The sequence below is a fragment of the Syngnathus scovelli genome, chromosome 5 (genome assembly GCF_024217435.2).
Source record: "Syngnathus scovelli strain Florida chromosome 5, RoL_Ssco_1.2, whole genome shotgun sequence".
Taxonomy (NCBI): domain Eukaryota; kingdom Metazoa; phylum Chordata; class Actinopteri; order Syngnathiformes; family Syngnathidae; genus Syngnathus; species Syngnathus scovelli.
Genome location: NC_090851.1, coordinates 4,758,165 through 4,770,989, shown reverse-complemented (window position 1 = coordinate 4,770,989; position 12,825 = coordinate 4,758,165). Strand labels below are relative to the sequence as shown.

General features: G+C 39.9%; 1 protein-coding gene across 12 annotated transcripts in view; it reads right to left on the bottom strand.

The window, feature by feature from the left end:
• nfixa (nuclear factor I/Xa) overlaps positions 1-8,040 on the bottom strand; it is a 97,343-nt gene extending 89,303 nt beyond the window's left edge. The window contains exon 1 of one of the 12 annotated variants that reach the window (XM_049721080.2): positions 7,354-8,040. In XM_049721080.2, the coding sequence (XP_049577037.1) occupies positions 7,354-7,356 (3 nt within the window). In that variant the 5' untranslated portion in view covers positions 7,357-8,040. The remainder of the gene's footprint in view (positions 1-7,353) is intronic. The other 11 variants (XM_049721078.2, XM_049721083.2, XM_049721075.2 and 8 more) reach the window with 11 other exon arrangements.
• Positions 8,041-12,825: the final 4,785 nt, after the last annotated feature.

Sequence of the window (12,825 nt, the reverse complement as noted above, 5' to 3'; positions counted from 1 at the left end):
ATGCGGATCTTTGTGTTTTGAGACATCTGGTTAGGCAGTTAATAATCCTGCTAACCTTTAAAGTTGAGGTTGGAAATTTTTCAATTGGATTCATGCTCACGCAGGCATGACGTTACTTAATTAAGTGATATTTTCTGCTATTAACGAGTATGCTGTCAATCTAACCTTGGGAGGAAGTAAAATATCTCCTTTGTGTCAAGCGCTTTAAAAAAAAAAAACAAGTGTGGAAACGTCACTTCAAATTTACATCGTCATTTGAAAACTACGTCTTTGCAAATGTTTATTTTCTCCAGACAGAGCAAAGCTTGAGCGTCATCTCAATCCACCCCGGTGTGGAAGTACAGCTCTGTATACATACATGTATGTATGCATTCAGCGAGCTTCATTTGTATTCTAATTCAAGCAGGCCAGCAAGACAGACTTCTGGCAGAGCCGGGCACTGTGAAATGGGCTCTCCTCGCAGTCGGTGCCGCTGATTGGATCAAGCTATCCCGGCTCCGCTTAGCCGAAGGGAGCCCAAATCCCACAGCCGCGGCGGCGTTCTGCGAAATCCTATTTCATTTCACAACTTTAACGGATAAAAAAGCAAACAGGCGCTCTTGTGCCAGCCGGGACCCCGTGACACATTTATTCAGCGACGACACCAGGACATTGTTTAAATGGCTACATACAAAAAAAAAAAACTATAATCACCTGCACATATTTACATACACATGCCGGCACGCATGCACACGGGCGTCCACGTGCGTGCCACTTAAGCAGACGCACAGACACAAACCCCATAATAAGAGCCAGACGCTGGCAGACCGCACAGCCGCGAGTTGTGGCGAAAACAAAGGCTATTCATATCCTTCGCAATGAGAGGCCTTTGCGCCCCCCCCCCCCCCCCTCCACCCTTGCTGTTTTATTACAGATAATCTGCACTCACAAACCTTCCATTTTTTGGCAATTGTGTGATTTTCTAATCATCTTTATTAGTGCATAAACATTGCTTACAGGGGAAACACACTGGCCATTGTTCCGACTGGATGGCGGGATCGAGGCCTGCTGATAAGAAGCGACTGCGTCGCACCGTATTATACGACGTCGTCCTCTGCCAGGCCACATTGCATTCGATTGGACGCCCAGATTTGTGGCACCTGTACAGGAGCGGTCGCCAGCCAACCGGAGCGCGGTAAATCAGGTGTGCGATGCGGATTCTGTGATTGGCTCGTCTTGGCCGGAGACAAGGTCAGGTGCGGCGTCAAGCCTCACCCGATTGGCCGACACGGAGCCTAAAAGTGACGTCGATGGAGTCGTTGCCATTGGCTGCCGCGGCCCATTTTGATGATTAATACGTGTGGTAGGAGGGTGGCAGTGGGACAACTGGCTCAGTTGGGGATGTCCAAGGCAACATCCATTTCCAAAGGCAATATAAGGACAAATGTTTTTGGACTCCATTGCTATGACAATCAAATAATCAATCAGGGGTTGCTTTCCTTGGTCCCCCCTGAATCTTATTTTTTTAATCTTAAAACATTTTTACAGCAAATCATAAGGGAAGGGTGGATTTGCTTCGTAACGGCTGAGACCATCCTAAAAAATAACTTCACAGTTTTACTCCCCTTCCTAAACAAGTGAACTCAACTCAGTTTTACAGCAACAAGCAATTTGGCAGATAGTGAACGAGTCTTCAAAATTTAGGTTTTTAGCTGTATATTGCCACAGCCAGTTTAAGTTTACTGCAAAACGACGTATAAACTGACTTAGGGATTGTGTATTTAAACCGACCAAATGGTTTGGTCTTAAATGAAAGTCTGCTCAATGCAAAAAAACGCCTTAGATGGGCTCATGAAACTTGCATTGATGTCACTGTGAGCTAAAACCCTTTAAGCAACGGATGATTTCAATACAAATGGAGGAGCAACACATGTGGACAGACAATATAACAATACTCACAATTAATGAAATTCAAATCAAATCACAATGGAGTAGAAAGCAACTTTCAAATTGCAATTTGATTATTTTTCAAAACCGATCCAGCCATAAATTATTTATCCACTGTGAAAAAAACCCCTAATTATTCCGTCACTTTCCAAGCTGTTGTTACTGTTATGTACCTGCACATATACATTATACTGCCTCCTAGCGGCCAAGGTGCACACATCAAATAGAGCAGTGCGATAGCTTAATCATGCTGCACAAACCATTTGAAATTTTACATTTTACTCAATTCTATTACTCTACGTTTTATAAAGTACAATACAGAAGAGGGCTATTGGGAAAAACACTTTTTTTTATGTGTGGTCACGGGACCAATTAAACTTGGAAATCCCCGCTGTTTACAAATAAACCATGAAGTGTGATAGAGCAGCAGAACATGACATATTTACAGAAACAGTATAACGAAGACCTACATCAGGTTGTATCTATATTGTGCAAAAACAACCAACATCCCTCTCATTGATTGCATACATTATCACAATAACGATGACAAGGCAAAATATTGGGAACAGAATTGAAGTCAGCAGGCCCTTGGAGGACTAAACTGACCCCTGACAGAAGAGATTCCACACGCCTGATACAGACTACATTTGAATGGAACATCATGTAATCTGAGTGAAAACACAATAGATGTCTTGCATTCATTTCCTATTAAGCAAGAGGCACTCAGCCATTCTAATGCTCTTTTAAGTCATTCGCCAGAGAAACAGGTGTTGATCCCATTGTGGAACAGTGAATAACATGAAACTAATAAATGGGCTAAGCTCCGCTACCTGCCACTTGGGAGGCCCGAACATACTGACTCCCCTTTGTAGTAAAAAAAAAAAAAAAAAAATGCACTGCCTCAAACGCTCCCTCCTGCAGTGCTGTATGAATTATAAATTGTACTATATATACATATAACATATGCCCGGCCCATATGGCCAGCCCTGAGCAAAAAAATCTCAAAGCCCTCCTTAATTAACATTTTAGAGGGAAGATTCGGAGGCGGGAGATTGAGTCAGTGACCTATTTGGAGTCCGCCATCATCACCCCATGCAAATGTGTTAATTGAGACACATTTCCCCCACTCAAGAAATATGCATGAGGATGCGATTTGGATTTTGTTTTCAACTTTTTGTTCGTCTCAGCCATCTGATGGGTCGTTTTGTAAAGGTATAACAAAAGAAGGGCTTTTTATTTTACGTCCTCTTTGTCACTCCTGTACAGTATTATTCCGCACCGTATGGGCAAATTCTTTGGAGGTGAGGCAAGTGTGTTTTTATTAGCCTGATTTGTTAGCCATGAGCATGAATTGTCCATGTTGAAGGTCAGGTTGAAAAAAAGAAGGGGACAATGGAAGATTGGGTGTGCACGCACAAATGCACACACAAAGAAAGTCCAGCTAAGCTGCAAAAGATGGCTACCTCTTCAAAAGACACCGGACGGACAGGTAGGCGGGCGTCACCGGCGATCTGTTCCGCCGAGTGCGAGGGGGATGTTTGAAAGGCAGACGCGGCCGCCGTGTGAGCGCCTGCCAAAGCTACCTCGGGGAGATATGTTGGAAAAATGCTATTTTTCACACCGACGTCTCAAGAGGAGGATGAACGGGGGTGAGAAAGAAGATGAGAATCGGATGGGGTTCCTTTAAAAAATGAGGGTGAGTAGATGAATGAGTGGGCCTTAATGATTTCACTCCACTTGAGGGTGATGGAGGTCACAAGTACGGCCAAGCCCGTTCTTACAGCATAGTTACTGAAATTAGTAGTAAACATACTTTGAGCTAACCCAATTATATTTCGGGGTGCAACTAACGATAATTTTAATAGTCGATTAATCTATCAATTATTTAGCCCATTAATCGATGAATCCATATTAATTTCTTTCTCTTTACTCCAAAACAGATTTTAAATCAGTACAGAAAATGCACAAATATATGAATCTTTATGGATGAATATAATTGCTTTGAGAAAAAAAACAAGGACATTCCAAAATTAAAATAATAAAATGATAAATTTGCTTACCAAAACTTAACCTATGGTTGGCAAATAAAATAATTAAGCGGGAATTTTCATTCCTTAATGTAATTTTTTGTAATTTTTTTTTGTGGCTAAATATATATTTTTTATCACTTTCCAGGCATAACAGCATTTTCATAAGCAGGACGTTTTGGGACACAATTTTTATTTAATTAAAAATATAATCAATAATTACAAATGAATCCTAAATCAGAGTGATTTTATTTCTATTTTATTTTGAACTATCGCAACGTGACTGTTCTGCCTTTTGTCAGAAAAAAAAATAAAAGGTCTTCAAAGTTAGATGACATTGGTTTAATACAAATTAAAAGTACACCTGGTATCGGTTACTTAGTATCGGTGTCGGTGACTATTCGTCAGTAGAGTTCTCGTACTGGTAGCTGTCTGGGAAAAAAAAAAAAAGGGATATCGATAATCCCTACTTAGTGCTTTCCTATCTGGCCTGCGTCTGTACTTTCCCTGCAGGAGTGCTAAATGAGGACACTGGCGACACAACAAAGTTAAATTCTAGTGTGCTATTAAGTAGGTGGGGGCACCTGAGCGGATCCTGAAAGTCAAGCAGATAACATTCTACGAGGGAAACAAGTTTGCACACATTGTGACACACCTGAACATCAGCTCAGGCTGGCACGCCGCCTGTAAACTATCATGATCTTGCTCGACAGGCTCGTCCGTAACTGCTGCCTTTAGATAATGGCGTGCCAATTGTAACACGGAAGGTTCCAGGCCGCAACATTTTTTGCTGCCACGCTGCTTGCACTCCACACCACCTCTGTACACCAGATAAACCCGAGTTCCACTGGCCTTACTTCCCAGTGTGGCCTTAGCCAGGAACTTCACACGGGCCAAACCACACATTTTTGAGGCAAAATGTAGCACGGTCATGGAAAAAGTTGGATTGTTATGCCAAAATGTAACGTCGACGTGACAAAATATCAGATTTTTGAACCATAGCGTCCTCAATAAAATGTGTTTATTTTATTTTTAATAGACAATATAGATCAAAATGGATCATTTTTACATTTGTTTTCCGGAAAAGTGTTTTATTGCAAAATGTGGCGCTGTAATATAGCTCTGTCATGATACGCATTTCAAGGGCGGGCGATGCCAATTCCCAGAAAATATTTTGGATAATCCATTGTTTGGTTGACTCATTGAAAAAACAAAGAATGAATGAAATAATTTGATTTTTGACCCCTTAACCCAGCAACAATGATATAAACTCCAAATATGAAATGTATGTATGTAAAATATAAGCAACATAAGCGACACAATTGTACAACCATGCAAAACATTTTAGGGTCACCCTGAACTGGTCGCCAGCCAATCACAGGGCACAAATAGACCGACAACCATTCACACTGGAAAATTTAGGGCGCTTAATTCACCTACTATAAATGTTTCTGGAATGTAGGAGGAAACCAGAATACTCAGAAAACACCCACGCAGGCACGGGGGGAACATGCAAACTCCAGACACAATCGAACCCGCAACCACCTAATCTTCACTCTCCTAACTTTCCCAACGTGATGACATCAAGGCATTTTACAACTCTTCACTCGTGGTCTGCAAACGCTTTTAACAAAGAGGTCTGGACTAGTACAATCCTCCTCCTTTTGTGTCGTTAAAGGTGTTATCCTTTTTTTGCCACGTTAATAGGAAAGGGCAGGAAATAAGGAGTTGTATTACAGCGCACATAGCATGACTGAAGAAATCAACACTGTATGAAATAGCTCACTCGGTTATATCTTATCTGAAATAACAATCCTTTTAATCCCATGGAATAATGAAGGTGGCGTGCCAGCCCCGCCCCCTTTATGATGATGATTATGATGTTCTGCTATGCAACACCATCTTGGCACAAAATGGATTTGGTAGCGAAATTAAATATGGGAGTTAGTTATCATCCTATCTTGCCTCTGGAAAGGTTTTGATTGCTTTGGCTGTTGAATCTTTAAATACTTGTATGACGCTACGCTTGACTTCAGTTCATAACTCAAAGATGAAAAATCTCAAATAATCTGTATGTACTGTTGTATGTATAGCAACAGGTGGATTCGTGGGTTAATTTGACCATCTGCCATCTAGTGGTGGGGCATTTAATTGTCCTGCTTGTCATTATATGTCGCTGTCATAGAGAGATTGCTGGTAAATTCGAAAGAACATTTTTTTTTTCCATGGCACCCTGGTTGGAATATGAAGAAATTGCAGGTTGAACTCAAATGAATTTGAGATGAGGCCTCTTGGGAAATATTTAATAAAGGTCCTTTATATACGTAATCTCAACAGCTATTTTTTTGTATTTTGCTCTGTGACAATTACGAACACAAGCCATTATCGTCATTCATTGGATCGTATTGGTATTAAATTATCCTATGAATCGCATGAGTGGTATCATATTGTACTGCCCAATGCAAAATATGGATGCTTTTTTATTTTAATTTTTCTAATTTCTTTTTATTCTTTCATAAGCCAAAAAATATTTTAGAGTGGCATGCTTTTGAATGCAGTGCCCATCTGATGACAAACAGAAAAATTTATCAAATCTTCATTATCTTTTATTTTCTCAAGTTTGATCTTCCGGCATTTGCGGGTTGCTGCAGGATAAAAAAAAAAAAAAAAACTCGGGACAAGGTTTGCCTAATTTCCATAGTTCGACATTGGTGCTTTCACATCCTCTTTGGGGCTATTAAAACACTTGTTCAGGGGGGTTACAAAGACTCTCTGTGTGCCTCACCTCCCCGCCCCCTGCATGCTAGTCTGCAGCGTGTCGTCAAGTACACAAATGAAGTGCTCAGCGGTACAGATAAAAAAAACCTGATAACTCGATAATGATATCTAAGATGTTCAATCTGCATCCTTTTCACAGCTCTCTCTAAACAGATCAGCTATATCAAAAAATGTCAATCTCATTTTCAATCATCACTGCCTTAACAGTTTAGACAGGGTGAGAAACCTGCGGCCGGCGGGCCACAAACAGCCTGTTAAATCAGTTCATCTGGCTTGCTCTTCTTTTAACCCACCTCATAGAAAACTCTTGGGAAAAATTCTATTATAGAATTAATAATAAGCATGAATCTAATTGTTGTATCTTTTCCTCCAATTTAGGCACTTGGATAATTTCTCAAAAATGAAATAAATAGCGCCACTGCTTGATCTAAACACACACAGATACACACTCAGGTGTGTGCACAGGCCTGCATCCAAAATGCTCAAAAGCTCAAACGCAGCCAAACAACGTTTAGTTGAACGTTCACTCTCTCTCTCTCACTCACACACACTCACACGCACGCACACACACTCGTGTCCACGTAGCCAACAAAGGCAAACTATTGAGTTACACAGCACGTACCATTATAGCGCAGGGAGATCTGCCAACACTCTCAATGCCCCATTTTCCTTAAAAAGTTCAGCTTCCAAAAAAAAAGTGAGAGAGGGACTTAGACTTGCTCTCTTGGATGTTGCCGGAAGCCTCCACACATAGACACACACACACAATAATCAGAGACTCGCAAAAAGTGAGTCCACTCCGCGAGAATGCAGCAAAAAAAGACGACCGGGAGAAAAAAAAAAAATCTTTTCGAGGGTTTTCAACGCCGCTCGGCCATGCTGCGAGACGTCCGCGCCAAAAGTGTCGTCGTACGTGCGGCCAAAGTTGTGCAGACTGCTCCGCTTCTGCTCCTCGCACGCAAAAAAGTGGAAAATACAAATGGAACGGGATGCACAGTAAGTCGGTGTGCCTTTGTGCTCTGTCTGGCTACTTAGAAAAAATATTATTAAGTGTTGGCCGCTTCGCGCGTAGTGCGCCCGATCTGTTTAGACTCGCACCTCGCTCTCTCTCTTTCTCTTTCTCTTTCCCACTCTGTCTCTCTCTCTCTTTCTCTCTCCCCGCGTGTGTATGTGCGTGGATCCCAACGCGCAGTTGCACGTCGACTGGGGTGGGGGGGCACCCTTGTTTCCTCACCGCCTCCCCCCTTAAAGATGAAAGAGCTGCTGCCGAATCGATGCATTCAAAAAGATTGGTGCGTAATATTGTTAACAACAACGAGCATCCACAAAATAGCGCACCGCAAACACACACACACGCACAGTTTGCGCGCACCACAAAGTGGTTATTTACTGTGAAGGTAAGGAGGAGGGGTGAATTATTAATAAACGCCGTGCGGAGTTTGCGGAGCGGGCACGGCGAGCAGCTGCCGGCTTTAGGAGCATTAGGAGCACCGGCGGGGATTAGGCTTCCTCCCGCCCCGCGTGTGAGTCTGTGCGCGAGTCGCACGGCTCAGATGTGGCGCAATCAGGAGGCAAAGTGCGCCAAGAAAAGTTTTCGCTTCTACAGCAGGAGGTCCCCAAAATTAAGGCTTTGGGTGAAACTGATATTTTGGTTCACATTGAAATGTTGGCTCTTCCATTGTTTTTTTTGTCATAAGAGTCGGGCATGATCAATTTTAGTTAGCCTTGAGTCCCAGTGAGGAATCTTTCATTTGAATATTTTGCTATAAATCAATTTATATCAACAATATATGTGCACACGACCAATCAAAGTTTTTTTTTTGCAATTCTTATAAATGCATGAAAGACTACAAACTTGGGTTTGACCAAAAGCTGTTATAGAATGCAAAGCCCCTTCCTCTCCACACTTCAGTACCAAGATAATAATAATAATAATAATAATAATAATACAGGAAAAGGACCATTTTGGTCAGTGTGTCATACAAACAAATAGATCAAGTTGATTATATTGATGAACACTACATTTAATAAATATTCCCAAATGGTGATTCAAAAAAGCTTTACATTTGTGCTCTGCCTTGTCATATATTTTAACACCTCACCAATCCTTACTTGAATTCTGATTTATGCAAAATGTGCACTTAAATTCTGATTTGCACAAATTGTGCATGTGTCGTTATCTGCCTTTCATGCAGACATTCCTGCAATATGACGGCTCCTCAATAATTTACAGATGACCTCCTCTCACATTTGGTCACGTCAATTATTTATTATCCAATCGAATTTGTAATTTTTGGGGGGGGGTTATATGGCCTCATTTGTATTATTTAACTTTAGGAGTGTGGAAGTGCAGCAGGATGATGTGCGAGGAGGCCTCGTGACACACACACACACATACACAAACACACACACACACACACACACACACACACAAACCTACACACGCACACACAAACCTACACACAAAATAATCTTTTATAATGTTTACAAAAAATGTTTTTTACACACTTCAGATTTTTTTTCTAGTTTGTTGACAAAAATTAATCAAACATTATTTAGGCGACTTTATTTTACAATAAGAGAAACAATTATACGTTGTTTTATTCATTTTATATTGTGTCTCTGATGTGAGACTTTTTCCCTTCAAAATTCATTTGGGGTATTTTTTCCATTGTATTTATTTACTGTTATTTTAAAGATTAAAATTGCTGAGGAGTGCAACTGACTTAATTCATTTGAATCTGTAAATTTATTTACTGGTCTTTAATGTTAATTAATTTTGCCTGTTCTCCCCAAATAAACATTGTGAAGATAAACAAAAACCTGCCAATTAAAAGTGCACGATAATTAATTATTATTATTATTATTATTATTATTATTATTATTATGCCATTCTTGATGTAGACGCTTAGTGAATGGGAGCTGCGGTAAAGGAAATTGGCCTGTTTGGAGAAATTCCAGTTTAGTTGCTTGAGGGGTGTAGGGGGGTACCAAACTGCATCTCTCAAGATTAATTTTAAATAAATATAGACCTATATGTAATTATGAATTAAATATAATCAAATGGCAATCTCCATTCATATCTTTTGTGATACGAGGTCCTTTTGGCAGTCTGTGTCACTGAAGGCCCAAGCTCTTTTTTTCATTAAAATAAAAATCTGTTTTCTTTAGAGTCAGTATTAAACATTGTAGGTAATACTCACTGATATCATATATAATCAATAAGTAAGATCAAATACACATGTTAAAATCAATTTCCTGTAGCAACCAAATCCTTACAGGATATTTAATCCAATTTAAATCTAAAGATGGAAGAGGTGGTATATATAAACGCTTTCATCAAAAAATTCTTTTGTTGATTAAAACATAAGACTTTAATCAATAATGCAAAATTGGGGGCACACACGCACAATTAATGTGGCTTAAATAATAATGTATGGTGCCTCGCCATGACGCCATATGTTGTTTGTTATTGACCTCGTTTTGCTTATTTCATACATGCTGTTGCTGGGCTTTGTGCAGCAACAATGCTTTCTTGACAAACGAAAAAAATACAAATAATAATTAAAAAATGCCTCTCTCATGCAATAAAATAAAAAATGAACAGTCCTGTAATGCCTGAAATGTACACAGAGGCCCAATCAGCTTCAGAAAGTCCAAGCCCATTCACACATCCTTGAAGCACTTGGTCACTACACACCAGCAAAACTTCTATAACCTCAAAACACTTATTATCAACACTTTTGCACATATTGAATTTAATATGTGTTCAAGTATCGAGCCAAGAACGCTATAGATAACCAGCGACAGGTAATTTAATATGCTTCACATACGGAGCTCATAAAATGAAACCACCAAGAAATTTTGACAAAACCCTATTTGTTGCACAATGATACAAATAATAAAATCAAATAAGCGGGGTTTAAGTTGAAAGGGTACAAGAATTAAGTGACAACTGATGCTGGAGGAATTTCAAAAGGCAGCGGCATGCTCTCTTAACATCAAATTAAACAATAAACAATTAAATCTATCAAAATTAAGCATTAACTTGAGTGCCGTATGTTTTTATTTAATGCTGTGTTTTTTATTTTCCATATTCAAGCATAATAATGCATCCTGTACAGTGGCTTATAATTAGCGATATTAGAGGCTACTTTTTGGGAATACACATAGACTTTACTGTATTTTTACAATTTGTCATTTTTTGAACCTGGTAGAAAAAGTTCAAAAACTATATTACCAATATTAACATATTTACAACGTCTTTTTGCGATCGACTATCACCCCACAAAAAACGCAATCAAGGCCATTCGTAGGATATCTGGAAAATAGTCTTATTTCAAATCAAATCTCCAGTACTAAAAAGATATATTATCATACCAAAACAGCATAACTCATCTAGAAAAAGAATAAACTACTAGAAATCTTTCAAAATTGTTTTTTGCATTATGGGCATTCTCATTAGTATGCTAAACAACACACAACAACCAGCCAAAAAAACATTTTTTTTTTTTTTAGTCAATCATGAAACTGTGGAAAAGTACGAGTGAGGAGGAATGTGAGGATAATCATTTTTAAAATTTCAAAATTTTGTCAGCATGGCCAAAAAAAAAAAAAAAAAACATTCAATGCGGCCTTCAAGCTTAGTAAAAGCTCAAATGAGATGAGAAAAGGAAAGTAGAACATACAACTCACTTTCTTTTCTTTTCTTAAATCTTTCCACAGCTAGATCTATGCTAATAATTCATGAGGGGAAACATGTTAGCATTGGACTATTTTTTCCCGTACATGAAGTGCCTCCCATTAGTCAACAGTCCAATTCAATAAACATCGATTTCTTCTACTACAAAATCGTAACTCTCAGATGAAACAAGAAAAAAAAAACAGTCCTGAGATATTTGTGCCTCCATTTGCGGAGTGCAGCAAGGCGAACGAGAGGAGGAAACAAACAAGGCCCTTTTTGTTTTAGCGGGCGAGCCAGTTGGGCACAGTGCGCAAGTGTTGTCTAGCATCACAAATGTCCAAACGTTGGCCCGGTTGGACCTCCGCACGCTCACCCGCAGCCATGCTAATAGATCGGCCACAAAGGCGCGGGGGAATCGTTGCAGGAAGGAAGTCAAGCGAGGAAATGATTGAGAATTGAAGCAAGTGCGGACGGAAGGGGAATTATTAAAGGGGAGTGATAGAAGGAGGGAAAGAGAGAAAAAAAGAGAGAGAGAGCGAGGAGGGGGCTCCTCGCTACCTCTGGAGGGGTGAGGAATGCTCAACCCTGGCACAGGGGAATAGGATGGAGGGTGCCCTCCTTTCTTTTTTTTTTTTTTCCAAGCACACTGCTGCCAGCCCATCACATTCCCACTCCACACTCTTGGAGAGGTTAACACTCGGAAGCCATGCAGCAGCGGTTTCCTGCAGGAGGTTGTTCACACACACACACACGCACTTACACACACACTGGGAATGTCCCGAATCAGGATGCTTCTAAAACAAGCTTAGAAGAACTTGGATTCATATTTCTTTGGAGCTCTGTATAGTTAGGAACAACATTTTGCAGTCTCTATTCTGAGTCATTTCCCCGAGACTCTAATCGAGGCGCAACAATTAATTGAGTTATTCTTGATCGCCGATGAACCGTTTACATAACTTTATTTAAAATCCTCCAAATGATCAAAGTTTTAGCTTCTCTACCTGAAGCAATTTGAAGGCAAAGAGTAAAATGGGCACAACTACACAACTACTTTTTTTTTTCCACAGTACTTATCCAGATCCTCATCAAACGGTAATGGGTACGTCCATGACTCGTATTCCCTGGCAATTGTTTTTATATTATCCCGCTAATGCTTTGACAACAATGACAATAACTGCTGTAAAATAAAGCAAATGAAATCTTTTGGCCTCCTGTTCATGTTTATGCGACAGGCCTAAAGCAATCTGACATTAAGAAGAGGTTGGCAAGGATTTGAGAATGTTCCACATACTTTTGCTGAAAATAGTTTCGCCCAGTAATCATGAATGACGTAACACCAGGAAGCACTCTTCTTCATGATGAAGCGGACACTTTCATCTTTAACTAAGCATATTAATTTTGATTATTGCT